Raw genomic sequence first — 24,694 nt, forward strand, 5'->3', positions numbered from 1 at the left:
GGGAAGAGATGTGGGAGCATGTGTGTATGTGTAACTGATTCACTTTGTTGTAGAGCAGGAGCTAACACCATTGTAAAGCAACTGTACTCCAATAAAGATGTGGAAAAAAATAAAAGCAAACAAAATGAAAAAAAAATAAAGTTTATAGTCTTGGCATATATTGGGAGGCAGTTGTCCATTTAGTGAAAAGTTGACTGGATTTGGAATCAGGAGGCCTGGCTTTAATTACTGGCTCTTTCCACTTAGTAAGCACATGGCCTTTGGTAAATCACTTTGTCTGTGCTTCTGTTTTTTATCTGTAAAATAGATTTGGTGGTTCCTACTTCATAGGATTGTTGTAAGGCTTCATTGAAATATAGGTGAAAGGGCTGTATGAATAGGATGGGTAAGTATTGCTTATAACTAGGAAGAGACCTAAGTGATTTAAGAACAATTACACATTTGTTCTCTTGTTTTATTGGTAAGCTTTCCCAGAAATATTTAAGTTTAAAAATGGCTGATGCTAACCATATACTCAATCCAAAATTTCTGACTTGTGCACATGAATATTATAACTGAGTATAAGGTAACTAAATAAAAAGATATAAAATCTTCTCTTTTATGATGATAGAAGGAGCCCGGGGGAGGGGGATGGTGGGGATTCTTTTTTTCTCTTACATAAGTTAAACTGGAAATGTACCACAATGTTTTTCACCACAGAGTAGAATCTACAGACCCATTTTATTAACATAATTCTTAACTGATCTTTTCACACCAAAATGGAGAGAGATCTGTATTTCATCATTTGGACTGCAGTCTCCTGACATCTTCGGCATACTTTAACCTTTAAAATGTTAGTTTTCACTTACCAAACAATAGTGACATTACATCTGTCGGGCTGAACTGAACTTGGCGGTTTAGAATTATTACATTTTTTTCATTTTTATACCACTTAGGTAGTGAAGGGACTGCTTAAAATGAGACCAGGTTCATTTGGGTGTATGTTAGTAAGATGATTTTACAAGGCATTTGAGGGCATTGCTTACATTCAGGATTTTCTTTTCTTTGAAGATGTATTGATAATTACTTCTAGTCCGGGTGACCTCGGCAGGTGTTACAGCCGTAACTCACCCCTTAAATGTCCATACAGGGTAGAGATGTCTTGCCAGTGCTGGAATCTCTTCACCACCACTCCCAACCTAGGGGAAGTGCAGAATGAGGCAGAAAGAATGAAGGCTTTGGGCAAAAGTAGGGGAGCAAATTGGCTTTTTCTCTCCCTGTGCCCTAATCAACTACAAGAAACAGACTGCATTTTAAATGGAAATCTATACCTTAGCAAAAACATTGTGTTCTGTTTAATGAAGCCTTGCCAGTTTGGTTGCAATTTTGAAATAAATGAGTGCGTTGCAGGGATGCCATGTGGGGAAAATATTTTCCTTTATTTTCTCTGGTGTAGGCAGGGGGAAAGGAGAGCGGCGTGTTATTATGGAAGTAATAGTAATTTGGATTTGTTCACATGTTGCTTTGTGAGTGTGTCTCGTTGCTAAAACTTTGAATTAAAAAGTAAAATTAAACCAAAATAAAAATCCTTCTTGAATAGAATAAAGCAACCTCTAAACTCATCAGGTGGGAGCTATTTAGGATTTAACAGTCTGTAAAATCACAGTGTTTGGGAGGGTTTTGAATGGAGGTATGACTTTTTTGTCTCTAGTTTCCATGTAGGAAATGTTAGAAATTCTAGAATGTCAAGAGTGAACTTGAAGATCGGTGAGTGTAGGAAAGAATCATCTATCCCGTGTGTTTTTGTAGAGTATTATTTTATTTTTGGAAAATATAAAGGAGATGCATAAATAGTGGGTTTATAGAGCATAAACTATACATTGAGAACACTTTAAAGCTCTTTCCATATGTGGGGTTGCTGTCTTACAAACAGATTCTTTAAAGCTGCACTGTCCAATATGGTAACCCCTAAGCACATGTGGCTACTGGACACTTGAAATGTCACTAATTAACTGGAACTGAACTTTTAAGTTTCTTTAATTTTAATTAAGCTAAATAAAAAACTGAAAGTGTAAATTTTTTCCATTAAACACAACTTTGTTGTTTCATTAGGACTACATTTCACTTTAATGAAGGTTTAGCATCCAACTTGAGATGTGCTGTAAGTGTAAATTACACACCAGATTTCTGAGACTTAGAATTTTTAAAAAATATAAAACATCTCGCTAATTTTTGTATTGATAACATGTTGAAATGATATTTTGGTTATGTTGGGTAAATAAGATATTAATAAAATTAATATTTCAAAAATATAAAAAGACCATGTAAGGCAGGAAGTGACACTAGTGGTACAGACAAATGCTGTGTGCAGAGATGGATGAAAAAATTGATAGCTGAGATAGTAATAGCTTCTTAGGTGATAAGATTTCATTAAACCTTGAGGCGTGAGGGAAATGGGGAAAGACTAAGCGGGGGCTGGAGGAACAGCATTAGTAGAAGTGTGAAGGTAGTAAAGCGCAAAGTGTGTTGGAGGGAGGGGATGGGGCAATATAAGTGGACTGGTCTTACCAAGAAAACATTATAACAAAATTGTGCCACTGGGAATATGTGGCTTAGTATGACCCTAGGCCCAGAATAGAAAACCAAGGGGCTCTCCATCCTTAATGACATTTTAGTCCAAAGGGTCTTTTGAAATCAGTCTGTTCAAACTCCCACCTAATAAGGACAAACTCCCATCTAGTATCTAGCCTCTGCTTGAATATTTCCAGAGATTGGTAATAGCTTGCTTCGAGAGACTGGTTACATCTCCACTTTTAGACAATCTTATTTGTTAGACTATTAAAAGACAGAATTATCTGCTTCCATGTTTCTTCAACTCTTGGCCCTAGTTTGACCCTATGGTTCTGCTCTCTTTCATGTTATAACTCCAAATATTTGAAGATGGTAATCATGTCCATTTTTAGTCTTGTCTTCAGGCTAGACATCTCCAAGTAATTCAACCATTTCTTTTTTTTTTTTTAAGTTATTTTCTTTGGCTGCGTCAGGTCTTAGTTGCAGCATGCAGGGTCTTCGTCACAGCATGCAGGATCTTCCTTGCGGTGAGGGCTCTTTGTTGTGGCACGCGGGTTCCAGAGCACGTGGGCTCTCTCGCTGAGGCACATGAGCTCAGTAGTCGTGGCATGTGGCATTAGTTGCCCTGCGGCATGTGGGATCTTAGTTCCTTGGCCAGGGATCGAGCCCACTTTCCCTGCATTGGAAGGCGGATTCTTTACCACTGGATCACCGGGAAGTCCCTCAACCGTTTCTTTTATGGTATTCCCTGGCTTCTCACCATCTTGGTCACTCTAGATACTTTCTTGTGTTTGTCGATGTCTTTTTGGAGGTATTTTAAATGTTTCAAATACTCTGCATATAGTCTGAAGTGCAAGTTGCATTGGCACTGTTACCTACTTTTATCTGAACACTATGGCCTGGGAAAACAACATGTGACTCTTAGGTTTCTTAGCAGCCAGGTCAAACGGTCTTTTTATTGAGCTTTTGTTAACTAAAAACTTCAGGTCTTCATGTGAACTCACCAAGACAGGTTTTTTTCCCCTATTCTGTAATCTTTTTTTTTAATTTATTTATTTTTGGCTGTGTTGGGTCTTCGTTGCTGCATGCAGTCTTTCTCTAGTTGTGGCAAACGGGGCAGGGGGCTACTCTTCATTGCGGTGCACGGGCTTCTCATTGCAGTGGCTTCTCTTGTTGTGGAGCACGGGCTCTAGGTGCAAGGGCTTCAGTAGTTGCGTCACGCGGGCTCAGTAGTTGTGGCATGCGGGCTTAGTTGCTCTGCGGCATGTGGGATCTTCCCGGACCAGGGATTGAACCTGTGTCCTCTGCATTGGCAGGTGGATTCTTAACCACTGCACCACAGGGAAGCCCCCCCTATTCTGTACTCTTACTATGGATTACTTCAGCTTGCTAACCCTTAAAGTGTTTAAGGTAGCACATTTATCATCATTTTGTTGATTTCAGCTCATCTTCACAGCCCAGAGAATTCAGAATATTTTTTGTCGTATACATCTTCATTACTAACTCCCAGCTTTGAGTTGTCTGTAGATTTGTTTAGCATGTCTTTGACATGGTTCTTTTAAAAATGCTAAAGACAGGGCTGTTTGCAGGTTAACATTGCTCCATAATCTTTGAGAGTGTTATTTAACAACTGTGAATCTGTTAAATTGTATTGTCATCAAGCTCCTTGCTACTCAGACTGATCAGCAGCATCAGCATCACTTGGAGGCTTATTTAAAATGCATGCTCTCAGGCCTCACCCCCAACCTACTGAATCAGAATCTGTATTTTTACAAGATTTCCATATGATTCGTTTGTATGCTGAAGTTTGAGAAGCACTGATCTAGTCCACATTTCTCCATAACGATAGGATGCAAAACCTTTTCAGACTCTGTACAGAAACCAAGCTAGACTAGTCGGCAGTATTATCCTGATGCCCCTATCAAAGAGTTTCTCATCCCTGACTGCACAATGGAATTACCTGTGGAATTTTTAAAACATCACTGTCTAGTTCGCCCCAGAGAAAGCTCCCCCAGGTGATTTTAATGTGAGAATCTTGTAAAGCAAGTTGTATGTGAAAGAAAACTATGTAAAGCAAATGAGGTTAATTTGGCAGTGAATTCCACTTCTGGTAAACATATTTCTTCTACGTGTTTGCAATGTATCTGATAGTCTATTGCAGAATTTCCCCCTAGGTTTCTCGTCAGATTTTGCTGTGCTATAGCTTATAGATGTCACTTTCTTTGAAGATTACATCATCTAGCATCTTTCCTGTTCTCTGTGATTTCTCAAAGATTATCATTGGAAATATTGCAGTTTTGGCTCTTGATTCTCTCTGAGAAATTTGGTTTTTTCCACTACTTCCAGTTGGAAGATGATTCTCCGTGTTGAATAAAACAGAAGTTGAGTGACTCTACCTACCATCTTCTGTTAATATACCAACGCCCCCACACACACATGTTTAGTACAAGACTCCATTCTTCTTTCAGATTTTGTTTTTCAAAGCCATTTTAAAAAAATATTTCCTGTACTTCTGAAAGTTTCTGTTTCTTGTGGGCTTTAACCTCCCTGGCACTATTCTTAAGACTTTGTGCCATACTTGTAACAGTCCTTGGTATGTGAGTTTTCTGTTATCTTTGGTTCATGTCCTGCAAATGTCAGAACTTATCAGATGTTTTTCCCTTCTTTGAAAGCTTTACATTTTTAAAGCCTTTCAGCCCTACTGAGTTGTATATTTTTTTTGAATTTTATTCATTTTTTTATACGGCAGGTTCTTATTAGTTATCCATTTTATACATATTACTGTATATATATCAATCCCAATCTCCCAGTTCATCACACCACCACCACTCCCCGCCACTTTCCCCCCTTGGTGTCCATACGTTTGTTCTCTGCATCTGTGTCTCTATTTCTGCCCTTGCAAACCGGTTCATCTGTACCATTTTTCTAGGTTCCACATATATGCATTAATATACGATATTTGTTTTTCTCTTTCTGATTTTGCTCTGTGTGACAGTCTCTAGATCCATCAACGTCTCTACAAATAACCCAATTTTATTCCTTTTTAGGGCTGAGTAATGTTGCATTGTATATATGTACCACATCTTTATCCATTTGTCTGTCGATGGGCATTTACGTTGCTTCCATGACCTGGCTATTGTAAATAGTGCTGCGGTGAACATTGGGGTGCATGTATCTTTTAGAATTATGGTTTTCTCTGGGTATACGCCCAGTAGTGGGATTGTTGGGTCATATGGTAATGCTATTTTTAGTTTTTTAAGGCACGTCCATACTGTTCTCCATAGTGGCTGTATCAATTTACATTCCCACCAACAGTGTAAGAGGGTTCCATTTCCTCCCCACCCTCTGCAGCATTTGTTGTTTGTAGATTTTCTCATCATGCCCATTCTAACTGGTGTGAGGTAATACCTCATTGTAGTTTTGACTTGCATTTCTCTAATTAGTGATGTTGAGCAGCTTTTCATGTGCTTCTTGACCATCTGTATGTCTTCTTTGGAGAAATGTCTATTTAGGTCTTCTGCCCATATTTTGATTGGGTTGTTTGTTTTTTTAATATTGAGCTACATGAGCTGTTTATACGTTTCAGAGATTAATCCTTTGTCCATTGATTCGTTTGCAAATATTTTCTCCCATTCCGAGGGTTGTCTTTTCATCTTGTTTGTAGCTTTCTTTGATGTGCAAAAACTTTTAAGTTTCATTAGGTCCCATTTGTTTATTTCTGTTTTTATTTCCATTAGGAGGTGGATCATAAATGACCTTGCTATGATTTATGTCAAAGAGTGTTCTATCCTGTGTTTTCCTCTAACATTTATGTCTCGAATCCATTTTGAGTTTATTTTTGTGTATGGTGTTAGGGAGTGTTCTAATTTCATTCTTTTACATGTAGCTGTCCAGTTTTCCCAGCACCACTTTTTGAAGAGACTGTCTTCTCCATTGTATATCCTTGCCTCCTTTGTCATAGCTTAGCTGGCCATAGGTGCATGGGTTTATCTCTGGGCTTTCTATCCTGTTCCATTGATCTATATTTCTGGTTTTGTGCCAGTACCATATTATCTTGATTACTGTAGCTTTGTAGTATAGTCTAAAGTCAGGGAGTCTGATTTCCCCAAGCTCTGTTTTTTTCCCTCAAGACTGCTTTGGCTCTTCGGGGTCTTCTGTGTCTCCATACAAATTTTAAGATTTTTTGTTCTAGTTCTGTCAAAAATGCCATTGGTAGTTTGATAGGGTTTACATTGAATCTGTAGATTGCTTTGGGTAGTATATTCATTTTCACAATATTGATTCTTCCAATCCAAGAACATGGTATATTTCTCCATCTGTTTGTATCATCTTTAATTTCTTGCATCAGTGTCTTATAGTTTTCTGCATACAGGTCTTTTGTCTCCCTAGGTAGGTTATTTCTAGATATTTTATTCTTTTTGTTGCAGTGGTAAATGGGAGTGTTTCCTTAATTTCTCTTTCAGATTTTTCATCATTAGTGTATAGGAATGCAAGAGATTTCTGTGCATTAATTTTGTATCCTGCAACTTTACAAAATTCATTGATTAGCTCTAGTAGTTTCTGGTGGCATCTTTAGGATTCTCTATGTTTAGTATCACATCATCTTCAAACAGCGACAGCTTTACTTCTTCTTTTCCAATTTGGATTCCTTTTATTTCTTTTTCTTCGCTGATTGCTGTGGCTAAAACTTCCAAAACTATGTTGAATAATAGTGGTGAGAGCGGACATCCTTGTCTTGTTCCTGATCTTAGAGGAAATGCTTTCAGTTTTTCACCATTGAGAATGATGTTTGCTGTGGGTTTGTCATATATGGCCTTTATTATGTTGAGGTAGGTTCCCTCTTTGCCCACTTTCTGGAGCGTTTTTATCATAAATGGGTGTTAAGTTTTGTCAAAAGCTTTTTCTGCATCTATTGAGATAATCATGTGGTTTTTATTCTTCAATTTGTTAATATGGTGTATCACATTGATTGATTTATGTATATTGAAGAATCCTTGCCTCCCTGGGATAAATCCCACTTGATCATGGTGTATGATCCTTTTATTGTGTTGTTGTATTCTGTTTGCTCGTATTTTGTTGAGGATTTTTGCATCTATATTCATCAGTGATATTGGTCTGTAATTTTCCTTTTTTGTAGTATCTGTGTCTGGTTTTGCTATCAGGGTGACGGTGGCCTTATAGAATGAGTTTGGGAGTGTCCTTCCTCTGCAATTGTTTGGAAGAGTTTGAGACAGATGGGTGTTATCTCCTCTAAATGTTTGATAGAATTCACCTGTGAAGCCATCTGGTCCTGGACTTTTGTTTGTTGGAAGGTTTTTTGTTGTTGTTGTTGGAAGGTTTTTAATCACAGTTTCAATTTCGTTACTTGTGATTGGTCTGTTCATTATTTCTGTTTCTTCCTGGTTCCGTCTTGGAAGGTTATATCTTTCTAAGAATTTGTTCATTTCTTCTAGGTTGTCCATTTTATTGGCATAGAGTTGCTTGTGGCAGTCTCTTAGGTTGCTTTGTATTTCTGCGGTGTCTGTTGTAACTTCTCCTTTTTCGTTTCTAATTTTATTGATTTGAGTCCTCTCTGTCTTTTTCTTGGTGAGTCTGGCTAATGGTTTATCAGTTTTGTTTATCTTCTCAAAGAACCAGCTTCAGTTTTATTGATCTTTGCTGTTTTCTTTGTTTCTGTTTCATTTATTTCTGCTCTGATCTTTATGATATCTTTTGTTCTGCTAACTTAGGGTTTTGTTTGTTCTTCTTCCTCTGTTTCCTTTAGGTGTAAGGTTGGATTGTTTATTTGAGATTTTTCTTGTTTCTTGAGGTAGGCTTGTATTGCTATAAACTTCCCTCTTAGAATTGCTTTTGCTGCATCCCATAGGTTTTGGATCGTCGTGTTTTCATTGTCATTTGTCTCTAGGTATTTTTTGATTTCCTCTTTGGTAGCTTCAGTGAGCTCTTGGTTATTGAGTAACGTATTGTTTAGCCTCCATGTGTTTGTGTTTTTTACGTTTTTTTCCTGTAATTGATTTCTAATCTTACAGCGTTGTAGTCAGAAAAGATGCTTGATATGATTTCAGTTTTCTTAAATTTACTGAGGCTTGATGTGACCTTAGATGTGGTCTATTGTGGGGAATGTTCCATGCGCACTTGAGAAGAAAGTGTTGTAATCTCCTGTTTTTGGATGGAATGTCCTATAAATATCAATTTAATCTATCACATCTGTTGTGTCATTTAGACCTTGTGTTTCCGTATTAATTTTCTGTTTGAATGATCTCTCTATTGGTGTGAGGTGTTAAAATCCTGTACTATTATTGTGTTACTGTCGATTTCCTCTTTTATAACTGTTAGCAGTTGCCTCATGTATTGAGATGCTCCTTTGTTGGGCACATATATATTTATAATTGTTATATCTTCTTCTTGGATTGATTTCTTGATCATTATGTAGTGTCCTTCCTTGTCTCTTGTAACATTCTTCATTTTATCTGATATGAGTGTTGCTACTCCAGCTTTCTTTTGATTTCCAGTTGCATGGGATATCTTTTTCCCTCCCTTCACTTTCATTCTGTATATGTCCCAGGTCTGAAGTGGGTCTCTTGTAGACAGCATGTGTATGGGTCTTGTTTTTGTGTCCATTCAGCAAGCCTGTGTCTTTTGGTTGGAGCATTTAATCCATTCACATTTAAGGTAATTATCGATATGTTATCCCTCCCTTCCCTCCCTCCTCTTTTTTCACTAACTTGAGTCTTTCCTTGACCTCCCAGGCGAAGCTTATAGCTTCTTTCTCTGTTTAGGAGGTTGGACTAGACCTCTAATGTCCCTTCCTACCCAGAGATGCTATCCTCTTTAGTGTCTTTTGTGTGTATGTGCTGAAAACAGCTTCATTGACTCAGGCATCCTTAATCACTGTGCTCCTTGGATCTGGCTCTATCTTCTTAATTGTTATGGGTTTGTTTTTTTGGGTACTTTTCTTCTCATGTGTTTCCCATTTAGAGAAGTTCCTTTAGCATTTGTTGTGGAGCTGGTTTGCTGGTGCTGAATTCACTTAGCTTTTGCTTGTCTGTAAAGGTTTTGATTTCTCTGTTGAATCTGAATGAGATCCTTGCCGGGCAGAGTAATCTTGGTTGTAGGTTCTTCCCTTTCATCACATAGCCACTCCCTTGTGGCTTGTAGAGTTTCTGCTGAGAAAGCAACTGTTAACCTTATGGAAGTTCCCTTGTATGTTTTTTGTCGTTTTTCCTTTGTTGCTTTTAATAATTTTTCTTTGTCTTTAATTTTTGTCAGCTTGATTACTATGTGTCTCGGCATGTTTCTCCTTCTGTTTATCCTGCCTGGGACTCTCTGTGGTTCCTGGACTTGGGTGGCTATTTCCTGTCCCATGTTAGGGAAGTTTTCAACTGTAATCTCTTTAAGTATTTTCTCGGGTCCTTTCTCTCTTCTCCTTCTGGGACCCCTATAATGCGAATGTTGTTGCGTTTAATGTTGTCCCAGAGGTCTGTTAGGCTGTCTTCATTTCTTTTCATTCTTTTTTCGTCATTCTGTTCCGCACCAGTGAATTACACCATTCTGTCTTCCAGGTCACTTATCCATTCTTCTGCCTCAGTTATTCTGCTATTGATTCCTTCTAGTGTATTTTTCATTTCAGTTATTGTATTGTTCATCTCTGTTTGTTTGTTCTTGAATTCTTCTAGGTGTTTGTTCTTTAATTCTTCTAGGTCTTTTTTAAGCATTTCTTGCGTCTTCTCGTTCTTTGCCTCCATTCTTTTTCCGAGGTCCTGGATCATCTTCACTATCATTATTCTGAATTCTTTTTCTGGAAGGTTATCTATGTCCACTTCTTTTAATTGTTTTTCTGGGGTTTTATCTTGTTTCTTCATCTGGTACATAGCGCTCTGCCTTTTCATCCTGTCTATCTGTGAATGTGGTTTTTGTTCCACAGGCTGCAGGATTGTAGTTCTCCTTGCTTCTCCTGAGTTGTATTTTTTATAAATTACTTTCAGGATTATTTATTGATCCTTCACAAGTGGACTTTGTCATGTTGTTAGTGTTCAGAATATTAACTGCTTAATGTTAGCCAAATGTGGTTTTCTTTGGTTTGAGAAATTATGGATGAACTTTTTCCTTTGTGCTTTTCTGTAGTTTTAAAAATTAGCTGTGTGCTATTACCAATACTAAGTTGTTACTTAGGTACATATGGGAAATTTTGGCTTCCTTTTGTTTGTTTCTTTGATTGCCTGGCCCATATAACTTTTATGAGTGTTTTATTTAAGCTCTTGACTTGTAGTCTTCTTAAAGTTTCAGGTTATTATGAAAACAGTATATTTGAGAAATTTATATAGCTTACTCTTACCAAAAGTAAGGAATCTTGGTTATGAGGTTAGGAAACTCCAAAAATATTGCATCTCCCTCCCCTTCCTTGACATTTTTATCTTATTTGTTTAAACAATGATAGAGTAGTTCTAAAAATAATGATCTAAGAGAGACAATGGGGAGAGCTAGGTGTGCCCATGTACAGCCTGAAATTTGTTTAGACTCATCAGACAGGTAGAGAGGCTTCTTTATTTTTATATCTGAAAGACAGTTTGTTTTTATTTTTCTCTAGTACTGACTTGTAAACATCCAGGTACTTCATGTGTTGTGTGTGGGATTAAATCCTAGTACCAATATAGATTACCTCTTTTCTACAAATCGGATTTTCATATGTTTATGGAATTAACTTTTATTTTGTCAATATGAAGTTCAATAAGGTCAATCTGAGGTTGGAAGGAAAAGAGTTAGAGAATGAAATTTTTTGTTTGGATTCTTCTCTTAGTTTAGATTGTTTACTACCATTGTTTTTTCATTAGAGTGGTTAATGAGTGTGTGGAGGTCTGCCAATACAGTAATTATCTAATGCTGTACAAGTAGTGAATGACAATTAAGAGGTTTTGGCTAAACAGACACGTGAAAGGATGCTCAGTATCACTAATCATTAGAGAAATGCAAATCAAAACTACAATGAGGTATTACCTCACACCAGCCAGAATGGCCATCATCAAAAAATCTAGAAACAATAAATGCCGGAGAGGATGTGGAGAAAAGGCAACCCTCTTGCACTGTTGGTGGGAATGTAAATTGATACAGCCACTATGGAAAACAGTATGGAGGTTCCTTAGAAAACTAAAAATAGAACTACCATACGACTCAGCAATCCCACTACTGGGCATATACCCTGAGAAAACCATAATTCAAAAAGAGTCATGTACCATAATGTTCACTGCAGCTCTATTTACAGTAGCCAGGACATGGAAGCAACCTAAGTGTCCATCAGGAGATGAATGGATAAGGAAGATGTGGCACATATATACAGTGGAATATTACTCAGCCAGAAAAAGAAACGAAATTGAGTTATATGTAGTGAGGTGGATGGACCTAGAGTCTGTCATAACAGAGTGAAGTAAGTCAGAAAGAGAAAAACAAATACCGTATGCTAACACATATATATGGAATCTAAAAAAACCCAAAATTGTTCTGAAGAGCCTAGGGGCAGGACAGGAATAGAGGTGCAGATGTAGAGAATGGACTTGAGGACACAGGGAGGGGGAAGGGTAAGCTGGGACTAAGTGAGAGAGTGGCATGGATATATATACACTACCAAATGTAAAATAGATAGCTAGTAGGAAGCAGCCGCATAGCACAGGCAGATCAGCTCTGTGCTTTGTGTCCGCCTAGAGGGGTGGGATAGGGATGGTGGGAGGGAGACGCAAGAGGGAGGGGATATGGGGATATATGTATACGTATAGCTGATTCACTTTGTTATACAGCAGAAACTAACACACCATTGTAAAGCAATTATACTCTAATAAAGTTGTTTAAAAAAAAAAAAAGGAAGTTTTGGCTAGTTTCATGTCCTATCCCAGAGCAGGGGTTGGCAAACTTTCTGTAGAAGTCCAGATAGTAAATTTTTTTCACTTTTCTAATCAAAATTGAGCATATTACATAGTTATTTATTTAAAAACAAAGAAACCAAATTTCCACAAAGTTTTTCTTGATAAAACTCACAATGTAATAATAATTGAGTACAATATTTTGTAATATAGGTCTACTAACGAGAAGAATGGTATTCTTTTGCTGACGGAGGGGTAACATTTTGCTTAATTGGGGCTAAACATCCTCCTTATCAAAATCATTTGCAGATGTTCATTTAGTGTTTTCTGACTTGAAGTGAGATTTTACATATTTCATCTTTGAAAATGTCTATTCACACATATAGGTAGGTCTTGCTCTCTAATCAGTACACAAGCATATAATTTTAATGAAGTATATTCACCCCTTAGAAGGTGTTTATAGAATTTTTCATTAGATTCTTCTCTTGATATTTACCTTTTTAGCAGGCATATCATTAGACGGCAGAGTCATCACTTTCAGTTGTAGGGTAGGTGGAAGCTCCTCAGTTACACAGTTAAGTGGATTTTGAAATAAGGAAATTTCCTTTGTACTTGCATTGAGGTCCAAAAAACACTTCTGGAATTGTAGTTTGTGCTTAGAAAATATATCTGCTACAATTTCTATAGGAATGGAGCTCTCATTTCTTTGATAGCACAAGAAGTGCATAAAGCAGCTTGACATTGTGATTCCAGTGTTAGTTATTGTTGAAATGACTTTACTGTAGTATAAGATTTACATATTATAAGCACTGTAATTTTAGGTTGAGTTCATTCAGAAACATTATGAAGTCTTCAGAAAAAGCTAATTTCCCAAGCCATTCCTTGTTTGGTAATAGTAATTGAGAGTAGTTCCTTTCATTCAGAAACAAATCTAATCTTGGACCTGGGTACAACAAATCACAGTAAAACTTTACCAGTGCTAAGCCATCAAAATGAGCACCTGGTAGAGCAAGTCAGGATATTCAGCTTCTATTTCTGACAAAAATTCATGGAACTCACTATGTTTAAGTCCACCATAGTGAAGTTCACCATTGACATCACTGGTTCAGTAATGATAGATACAAATATTTTCTACAGACTACCTATAACTACTATATAATGAATAACCATAGACTTTAAACACCTTACATATTCATAGGCATTGTAAATTTGTCCAAGTAGGTCTACACTTTTTTTTTAACCACTGTTTTAGTTGTAACACATCTTAGCAGATTCCACTTCATGTTGTGCTGAATTAGTGTTTCTCAGCTTCTTTGAAAATATTATCACCTGTAGTTAGTTGTTCCATGCAAACTCTTTATAGAGGTCACTTCTTTAGTTACTTCAAACTCCTCAAATAATCAATGTTTGCCTCCTTGAATAAACAGCTGAATAGTATCAGTTATATTTGTCAGCTCATCAAGAACCAAGGAAAACCACTCAAAATCATTTGCTCCCTTGTTTTTCACTTGATTATTGACATATCCCAATATCCTCAACTTTCTGAGCAACTGTTCTCATCAAAAGGCTAATAATCTTAAATTTATTTTCTGTGGACAAATTTCTTTAGCTTCTGCAGTCAAACACAGTTTAACTAACACATCATCAACAAATGGCTTTGCTTGCTTAGCCAACAAATGAGCCACTTGGAAACTTACTCTGGTTGAAGCCTCATTTTTTACTTTTGTGGGGAAATATTTTGTGATGAGATACTTTGTTTTAAATTTTTTAATTTTTCAGACTGTAGCTTTCCTGTGAATTGGGAATATTGTGATGAATGCTTATTTAGTCTGATAATATTAATGTATATTTTATTATTTTAGCACAGTTTTAGCGCTGTTGCATTATAAATATAACCTTTGCCATCTAATAACAAAATAATCCATACTCCACTGCACCTTTAGGCATTTGAAGTCCATTTTCTCTTCATTTAATATGATGAGTGTGCATTGGTAATTAAAAAAATATCACAGTTTGGTGATAAGCATGGCACTTGAAATGCTGTCAAGTTATAATTGCATCACTGCAACTTACAATGCACAGATCGCCAGTGCAAAGCAGTGAGAGTGCTACATACAGTCTTGGTCACAACTACTCAGCTCTGCCATTATAGCATGAAGCAGCCATAGAAAATAAGTGAATGTGTATGGCTGTATTCCAGTAAAACTTAAACACTGAAATTTGGATTTCATATAATTTTCACACATCACAGAATATTCTCTTAAAAAAACATTTAAAAGTGTAAAAATCATTCTTAGATCTCAAGGAGAAAAAAATAGGCACCAGGGCTAAATTTGGCCCATGGGCCATAGTTTGCCAACCCCTGACCTAGTCTTTTCGTAGTATAACAGTGCTTTTCAGGAGTTTTTCTGTTAAGAAGTTTCATTCATATGAGGTCTTAAAATCCACGTCTGGACCTGCATTCTGGATTTTCCCATAACTAAAACTGTTCTATAGAATACATACTGACTTCTGTTTTCAAGATTGATCTCCTTTCTCCTTTTAGATAATTTTCCACTTGTTCATCAAGATGGAAAGCTCAGATTCTAACGATAAAGGAAGCGGTGATCAGTCTGCAGCACAGCGCAGAAGTCAGATGGACCGATTGGATCGGGAAGAAGCTTTCTATCAATTTGTAAATAACCTCAGTGAAGAAGATTATAGGCTTATGAGGGATAACAATTTGCTAGGCACCCCAGGTATGCAATGTGTAGTTTAAGGATTTATATATGTAAATTGCTGGTCTTAAAAAAAAAGGAAACCTGTATTTTAAAAAAATGTTTCTTTAGCCATTATGAAGTATGATTTTAATACAAAGGATGTAGAGTGACATTAACTGCTGTACTTATTACATGATTTTGTTCACTCATATTTGGAATAATCCTATGTCAGGTTTTTTAGTTAGGAATTATATTATGAATTTATAATGAGCTAAATTCAAGAGAGTGGACCTGAAAAATCTTTTTGTTATTTATCTTTATATAACTTACTAGACATTAGTAGTCTTGAGGAGCTAATGGGAACTTCAGTTCTTAGGAGAGACTTACTCTGTCATAATCAATCAAAGCTAGCCTTGGGTAAAATAGTCAATTATTCAGAACTTTGTGCTTGGTTATTCTCCTTTGCCTGATTAGGGCCCATTTGAATCTAGTTAAAATTCATTATCTCCCTTCCTCCTCGTTTCTTGTTAATTCTATTAACTTTGAGTGATTCCTTAAATTTTAAAAGGTAAGGTGTTAGTTAGCATGGCTCTTATAAGAGAGAGTGCATTTTGAGGCAACAGTACCAGACTTGAGTCAGAATGCCAAAGTTGGCATTCTTGCCCTGCCATATATTAATTAACACATCAGTCTCTCACTGAGTCTGTTTCATTGTTTTAAAATGCAGATAATATCTACCTCCCAGAGTTGCAGTTTTAAACAATGAGATACTGTATGCAAAAGCATTTTGTAAACTGGAAAGAAATGTGAATAAATATAAGTTGTAATGTCATGCTCTCAAATAGGTGAATTTTACCCAGGTTTCCTACTCACTCTCTGGTTGTCATCTCAGATGGATAAGTCATTGTTTTTTATTCATAATTTGGCAAACATTTTAAACTATTTTAGGTGAAAGTACTGAGGAAGAGTTGCTGAGAAGACTACAACAAATTAAAGAGGGCCCACCACCACAAAACTCAGATGAAAATAGAGGTAAATTTTGCTTGGGGGTGGAGGATGGAATGGATAAGGAGCTTCCTAACGATAAATGTCAGCCAAAGATAATCTAGCAATGACACAAATTAATTTGGTGCTAAGTAACTGCTCATAAAAACAACTGGCATTTTCTTGATATTTGGTGAGAATGTTAACTTTTTTTTTCTGCTTCACCTTTGGGTTTTTTGTGTTAATTGGAGCATAGTGAGGAATGGCCTATTTTAAATGTGATATTTTTTCTTGATTTTCCACCTCCATTGAAATTTCCCCCTACCTACTGTATTATTCCTTCCTTATAAACATGAGTTCCTCACCAGCAGAAAGACATGTTGCATTCTCTAATCTGATGGTTCTCAATGGGGTATAATTTTGCCCCCTAGGGGACATTGCCAATGCCTGGAGACATTTTTGGTTGTCATGACTGGGGGTTTGCTATTGGTATCTAGTGGGTGGAGGTCAGGGATGCTGCTAAACATCCTAAAATGCACAGCACAGCCCCCACAACAAAGAATTATCTGGCTCAAAATATAAATAGTCCCACTGTTGAGAAATCTTGCTCTTACCTGGGGTCTGGTGTTTCTCCCTCAATGTGAAATAGGGAATTTGACTAACATAAGAAACCATGATAACAGTTAGGTTCTCGAATGTGCCATTATATGTACTGTGCTAGGTTCAGACTGTTTACTTGGTCTGATCTCCAATTTCATGTTAATTTAAAATCTTGGTAATGTGAAGAAGTATTCAAATACTTTTAAACCTGTAAATCTAGTTTATATTTTTGCAGTGACTAAAGCAGTCTTGTATTTTTAAATGTCCCATATTATTAAAGGCACTTAAGTCAAGAGCCTAAAGAAATGTAGGCTAATGAAAATTTGACAGAAAAATGTAATTTGAACTAAAATATTAGCCCTGTACCTTAACTGGTGTTTACCTTGTTTGATTACATTAGTGTTGGCAGTGGACTGAAAAAATGTTGTCAGCCCACAGTGGTATGTTAGGCTCTGTATATGATGAAGTGCTAAAAATAGACTTCTTCCCAATTCCCTTTTTTTAAAAAAAAAATTCCCTAAATTTCTCTACGATTAGCTTGCTCTTTTAAAATGGAATTGAAACTTTCCTGCTTTTACTGCAAATCAATGCAGTATGGTTTACAAAAATCTGTAAATGTGAAATCTGTTCAGAATCTTTGTTCTTTTTTTCTAATATGAAGTTTCTGAGTACTCTTACATAATTTCCTAGTTTTAATAGTTCCTTTTTCTCCCTCTCTCCCCTCCCTTTTTTAAAAACAGGTGGAGACTCTTCAGATGATGTGTCTAATGGTGACTCTATAATAGACTGGCTTAACTCCGTCAGACAAACTGGAAATACGACAAGAAGTGGGCAAAGAGGAAACCAATCTTGGAGAGCAGTGAGCCGGACTAATCCAAACAGTGGTGATTTCAGATTCAGTTTAGAGATCAATGTTAACCGTAATAATGGGAGCCAAAATCCAGAGAATGAAAATGAGCTATCTGCAAGACGTTCTAGTGGAGAAAGTATGGACAACAACAGCCAAAGGCAAGTGGAAAATCCACGATCTGAATCAACATCTGCAAGGCCACCCAGATCAGAACGAAATTCAACTGAATCATTAACAGGAGAAGCCCCACCTACCAGAGGTCAGAGAAGGGCAAGAAGTAGGAGCCCAGACCATCGGAGGACCCGAGCAAGAGCTGAAAGAAGTAGATCACCTCTGCATCCAATGAGTGAAATTCCACGAAGATCTCATCATAGTATCTCATCTCAGACTTTTGAGCATCCTTTGGTAAATGAGACTGAGGGAAGTTCTAGAACCCGGCACCACGTGACATTGAGACAGCAAATAAGTGGACCTGACTTGCTAAGTAGAGGTCTCTTTGCAGCTTCTGGAACCAGAAATGCCTCACAAGGAGCAGGGTCTTCAGATACAACTGGCAATGGTGAATCTACAGGATCAGGCCAGAGACCTCCAACCATAGTTCTTGATCTTCAAGTAAGGAGAGTTCGTCCTGGAGAATATCGGCAGAGAGATAGCATAGCTAGCAGAACTCGGTCAAGGTCTCAGACGCCAAACAACACTGTCACTTATGAAAGTGAACGAGGAGGTTTTAGGCGTACGTTTTCACGTTCTGAGCGAGCAGGTGTGAGAACCTATGTCAGTACCATCAGAATTCCGATTCGTAGAATCTTAAATACTGGTTTAAGTGAGACTACATCTGTTGCAATTCAGACCATGTTAAGGCAGATAATGACAGGTTTTGGTGAGTTAAGCTACTTTATGTACAGTGATAGTGATTCAGAGCCTAGTGGCTCAGTCTCAAGTCGAAATATGGAAAGGTCAGAGTCACGGAATGGAAGAGGGGGTTCTGGTGGTAGTAGCAGTTCTGGTTCGAGTTCCAGTTCAAGTTCCAGTTCTAGTTCCAGTTCTAGTTCCAGTTCCAGTCCTAGTTCCAGTTCCAGTGGTGAAAGTTCAGAGACTAGCTCAGAGGTATTTGAAGGCAGTAATGAAGGAAGCTCATCATCAGGCTCATCAGGTGCCAGGCGAGAGGGTCGACACAGGGCCCCAGTAACATTTGATGAAAGTGGCTCTTTGCCCTTCCTTAGTCTGGCTCAGTTTTTCCTCTTAAATGAGGATGATGATGACCAACCTAGAGGACTCACCAAAGAACAGATTGACAACTTGGCAATGAGAAGTTTTGGTGAAAACGATGCATTAAAAACCTGTAGTGTTTGCATTACAGAATACACAGAAGGCAACAAACTTCGTAAACTACCTTGTTCCCATGAGTACCATGTCCACTGCATCGATCGCTGGTTATCTGAGAATTCTACTTGTCCTATATGTCGCAGAGCAGTCTTAGCTTCTGGTAACAGAGAAAGCGTGGTGTGATTAAGGTCTGAACTCTCAGCTATGTAGCTGGTATAGTGATGGGCAAATAGGAATCACTTGCTTTATGTCCACTTTTTGAGTGGTGCTTAAATGTAAAGTAGCAACCTGAATTGAGTCATTGCTTTCTGAATGAATCATTGTCCTTCCTCTAATTTCTGTTCCAGAATAAAAGGAAATATTTAAAAAGCAACGTTTTAGGACATAAAAATCTGATTTCAGTATCAGTAATTGTTATTACTGATGATTTATCATATATAGTTGTCAGTTTCTCCTTTGTTATCTTAAAAGATCTGCCTTAGCAATGGCTCTTATCTGTTTCATGTTGATCTTTAAAGTTTCCTATGCCATAGGAAAGAGGGATGAAGGAAATTCCCAGTTTAGACTAAGTTACAGTACATGTTTCCTAAGTGATTGCTTAAAGCTATACTGTTCCCAGTTATTAGTTGGCACAAATTCACCTACATTCTGAATATCATTTGTTCACCTTTCAGACAAGGTGATATTATTGGACATGTCAGTGTAAATAACACTAAGGTTAGGATCTTCTAAGTGTATAACTGTCTCCTAAGCCCATCACTGTGGCACACTGTAGAGTGAGCTTATAGTTTAATTGAGATATTTATCTTGTGGAAATATTAAAAAAAAGCCTATGCTTGTGTAAGTGAAAAAAAAATCACATTCATTTGTTTAAAAATGTAAAGCTATTTTGTAGAGGCTCAGTACTTTTCCAATGCACTGTTGTATTAATGCATTAAAAATTGTAAAGTACCATGCTTAGAAATGAAAAAACTGCTTTTTGTGAGCCAACATAGTAAAAAACACACCAAACAAAGTACAAAGCTGCTTTTGTAAGTGTGTAGATGTAAGAGCAGAACATATCTATGATATTTAATGTATGTGAACAGCTACTGTGACATGCAAAGAGGAAAGGACAGAGTGCAGAATTGAACTGCATTGAAGATCAGTGGAAAGTGTTTATTTTAACTTGGATTTAGGCAGGAAATGAAAGACAGGAGGAGTAAAGAAAACTGCTTGGAAGAACTTAAACTTTTCATGAAGACAGTAGTCATACAGATGTGAGTGAACTGGTTTCATATGGTGAGATCCTGGACACAGTATTCTACTTGAGCAGATGATGCAAATTTGGCAGAGCTTTGGTTTAAGGAAAACAAACCACTACCCCTTAGCACAAGTAACACTGCTGTTTTTTACAAGTCTGCTCCTCAAAAAAAAAAACCCAAAAAGCAAAAGATGGAGGAAAGAGACTATAAACCACTTTTAGCATAGGAATTGAAGTTGGTGCAGATGTGTGTACTAATAGGAAAGTCTCAAATTTGCATCGTTTTCGAGATTTGTCATTCAAGGTACCAATGGCCACTTGTTTAATGTTTTGTTACTATCTCTCTAACACAGACCTAACATCTCACATTTAAAGACAAGGTGAAGAATTAAGGGATTTTTATTCTTTGTGGAAAGTGAGTCGTGTTGGGTTATTTGAAATTGAAATTTTTAAATGTGCTGCCCATATCTGAAGATGAGAATGCTGACTCACAAATCTATGGGATATGCACTTTATGTTGTTTCCTTAGTAAGCTTTGTGAAGAACCCCAGTACTCTTGCCAGCTTTCTCTTGAGGCTCATTGGGGTTAGGATTAGTCTGACTGTGGAAGACTGTCTTTGTTTTTCTGGGAAAAGATAATGGGCCCAAAGAGAGATTGAACACATCCTTGGTCTTTAACAAAGTGAGCTAATTACCCAGGCCTAGTCAGATACTCTACAAAATAAACAAGTCTGCTTTAGAAATTATCTGGCCACCTTAACTGTTACCAACTCAGCTGTAAAGATTATTTCAAAGCTCATTCTTTCGTATTTTCCTCTGGCTTTCAATCCTACCTAAGTATCAAGGAAATTAACTTGTAAATATGGTAGTTGTTTACTAAGGATATGTACTGCTCTTGCAAGGAAATAATGTCCAAACAAAGCTTCACTTATTTTTTTTTAATATAAGCAGATTTTACTGTTTATGGCGCTTATGTAATACATTTTATCTTTTTAAAAAAATTGTCCATGTAAAAGTCAGGATTCCTTTATATTTGTGAGCCATGTCTCCTTTCCTAAGGGTGTATTCTTTGGTTTTCAGATCTGCAGGGTAGTCCTGATTGGCTAAAAACAAACCCAGTTTCCTCTTGGTATAAAATGTCCCATTCTTATATAGGGGTGTTCATTTTAAGTAGTTTAAAAACAACTGCATCACATTCTAAGCATAAAAGAAAGTTATTAACAGGTACCTTCCTAACCTCCCAAGATGTATTTTACTCATTTGTGAAGTATTAAAGAGGTAACTCATGCAGAATGCTGGTTATGAATGTAGATATTGAAGCTATTCATAAACACTGGAAATAGAATTTTAAGTTTTTAGCCTTCAGTAGGATGCACATATTGGACATGTGCATGTGGAAACCTTTTTCAGTAGCACTCATTAATTTCCATTGGATTGTGTAGAATGGATGCAAATATTTTAGTGGAATTTGCTACTTGATTTTTTTTTTGCAAGGTCCATGACCAATATGTACTTACTAGTATGGACATTGAAGACAAGGTCATTTGTAGGTGTCAGATGTACATTGGAGAACAAAAATCTTTTTTCCCACCAGCATCCAAACACCTGTTCTCTTGAGGAAGCATTTTCTTGCAAAAGACTTTACATTTCATTTTGTATCTTTGCACTTTTTCTTTATTACAGAAAGGTTCTGTCTTGAGGACCTAGTTTGAACTTCATGCAGTAATAGGAACAAGAAAAACAATGTTGGAATTACATTGTTCAAGGCATAGGGAAAAGTACTAAAAACGGAATTTCCTTGAATATTTCAGATTATTTTTAAAATTCACTTACTAGTCTGAAACGTTTGAGGTGTTATGTTTAACTCCAAGCAGTTGACATGATTGAGATTTATTAATACTAAACAAAATTGAACAAGTTAGCTTTAAAGTTTGCAGACTTTATCTGTAGCAACACTAGAAGATGAGCCATATTCTTAATTTGGAATATTTGCTCTAAAAAGAACACATTAGTTATACCTCAGTGGTGTTGATGGAGGTGGGGATTGAGAAAAGTGTTCACATTAGTGTTGGAGTATAGGTAATCAGTTGTACAGTTAACAAAGACAAAAAACGTTTAGCACCAGGATTTTATATATATATGTATGTGTGTGTATATATATATATATATATGTATAAAATCTCTAAAAACATGATTGTTGGAGTTCATCCAAACTTTAAGATTAGGAAACTATTAGCTATAAGTGTTACCTCAAGTAATTTTTTTTCCCTGGGAAAACACGTTCATTCCGTGCCAAGTATTATCTCCTAGTGTCCGTGTCTCAAATTATATTTATGAAGGGTTATCACTTAATATACTTTGTATTTAGTCACCTGCTTCCCAGATGTCCACGACATAAAACGGGTCAAGCATCAGCCATAACTTTTGGCAGTTCGCAAAATACCCATGTGATAGGGAGGTGAGTGGCCATTTTTACAGCTTGCTAGAATACAGTGGCACCTTGTGGTTGTTGTTGATACTTTTAAAGATGGAAGATATTTTTATTCCTCCCTTTACTCCACCCCATTTCTTTGTTCTTTTGTGAACGAAAAATACTTGTAATCTGCCTTATTTGAGTTTTTAAGTTTTACCTTACTGGCTTCCCTGTCAAATGTATTACCAATATTAAATACGTAGAAGCCACGTGTGCAGGGCACTTTTGTTGTCTTATAAGACTATGCTGATTGCTACTTTCTAAAGTATTCTGTACCTTAGTAATGCAAGAGACTGATAAGGCACATGTTAAAGTGTCAGGCGTTTTTTTCCCCTTAGTATAATTCTTCAGTATGTGTAATATTCAGTAACAGTGTTGTAATTCATTGAGTTAACGAGTAAATTGTGCGCTTTTGAAAAAACATTTGAAAATGTAAGTCAACTTATAACATGCTTCATTTGGAAAATTAAAGTGCAAGATCCAAGTAACTAGTATTTCAGTTATTTTTAAATCAGATTTTTAATAAGCAACTAAGAAATAGCTGTGAGTTACGTACCTGCCCTTTACAATTTTTAGCATTCTGAAATGAGTTCCTAACTGGAACATTTCTAAAATACTAATATTCCCAACAAGTAAGCAATCTCACTTGATTTAAGTAACTCCATTTTGTATCTAAAATACAGTATAGAATTGAGCTGTTACTGAGCTGTTGGACTCTCAAGGAATAACAAGTTTGTATCAGTTTTACGATTATTTTCATGTCTACATAGGTATTTTAATTCAAATTTGAAGAAAATAGGCACACCCTTCAACACTCAGAGATACTTATTTTTGATTAGGATTTGTTTACTCAAGACCCCCAAGCTGCTTTATAGTTACTTAGATTGAGTGATATCTTAAAGACATGCAGTGAAAGTGAACCCCGTCATACCACTGTGCCTAGTTATTTCAGGGTTCCTCTATCAGTTCCTCATCTTGCAGATTTATCCTAATACCAAGGTATGGCTGAACCAGCTGTCCAGCCTTAACTCCTTTGAGTGCCCCTTTGCTAACGTTCTTTTAACTGAGTGATTTGTGTTTTAACTGTCCAATGTTTGGATTTTACCTCTTGATGGCTCCGTTTGTCCCTGGTGCTGCTTTTAAAGATGTAGGGCCATGTGATCAGGTATCAAGTTGAGTAGGTACGCAATTGGCCTGGTTATGTATCTGTGCCTGTTTTATCTTCTCCCAGGAAGAGCTGCTTTGGTATAGATGTTTACTTAGATTCAGATAAAGAACTGGGCAGCAATTTTGGAAAGCTTTCTGAAGCCTATAATAACCTGAGGGGATTTGGAGGGGGAACAATAACAAAGGCTGCCTTTATGTCTTTGAACATGAAGCACATAAATGTATGTTCTGTAAAGACTAAAGTGATTGTTATACCAGGGCTTCCTGACCTCTGGGAGAGACTTTCAAAAAAGCAGAAAGGAGCACAAAGTGAAGTGAATTTGGTTGGTTTGCTTTATCTGGTTTCTCATTTTCTTTCAATTTAAACCTGAACATAACACCCTTCTCCAATATCTATCCAGCAGACTCCTGGTTGGGAAGCCCTGTGTTAAATTTTGAGAATGTACCCAGTTTCCTTTTTCTTTTCTTTTTTTTTTTTTTTTGTACAGTGCTTTACACCTGCTAAAAGTTAACTTGTTTAATGCAAAACAAGACCTTGAAAGGTCAGTCATACTAAAGCTGGTTTGATTATTAATAGTTATCTTTTAGGAAGAAGCTTTTTCCCTATGTAAGATGTCATACTGCAGATTTAAAATATAGACTATCAATAAAATGCATGAAGTGATCATTTGTGCTTGATCATCTCTCCTTGGGTTTTTCTTTTAAAAGGGGGATCTGATAAAGGTTCTGTTGCTTCACACCAATGTCAGATGTGGTTTTTAGAGTCAAGTAGAATTACAGTGCAACCTTGATTTTGATTCCCCTCACTGAGTGTGGGCAGGTACTGGTTTATGGAATATAACTTCCGTATCATGTAATTTAATGGCTTAATCTTTCAGTGGTAAAATAAAAGATTAAACTCTTTCTATATAAGAATCCGGGAAAGATTTATGTAAACGACATTTTAAGTAG

At 36.8% G+C, this 24,694-nt stretch overlaps 1 protein-coding gene across 2 annotated transcripts in view; it reads left to right on the top strand.

Annotated features, from left to right (window-relative positions):
- RLIM (ring finger protein, LIM domain interacting) overlaps positions 1-24,410 on the top strand; it is a 36,483-nt gene extending 12,073 nt beyond the window's left edge. For both annotated transcript variants that reach the window (XM_033849068.2, XM_019932158.3), the window contains 3 exons: positions 14,947-15,139; positions 16,049-16,132; positions 17,425-24,410. In XM_033849068.2, coding sequence (XP_033704959.1) covers positions 14,947-15,139; positions 16,049-16,132; positions 17,425-19,043 — 1,896 coding nt within the window. In that variant the 3' untranslated portion in view covers positions 19,044-24,410. The remainder of the gene's footprint in view (positions 1-14,946; positions 15,140-16,048; positions 16,133-17,424) is intronic.
- Positions 24,411-24,694: the final 284 nt, after the last annotated feature.

Source organism: Tursiops truncatus, chromosome X (genome assembly GCF_011762595.2).
Source record: "Tursiops truncatus isolate mTurTru1 chromosome X, mTurTru1.mat.Y, whole genome shotgun sequence".
Classification (NCBI taxonomy): domain Eukaryota; kingdom Metazoa; phylum Chordata; class Mammalia; order Artiodactyla; family Delphinidae; genus Tursiops; species Tursiops truncatus.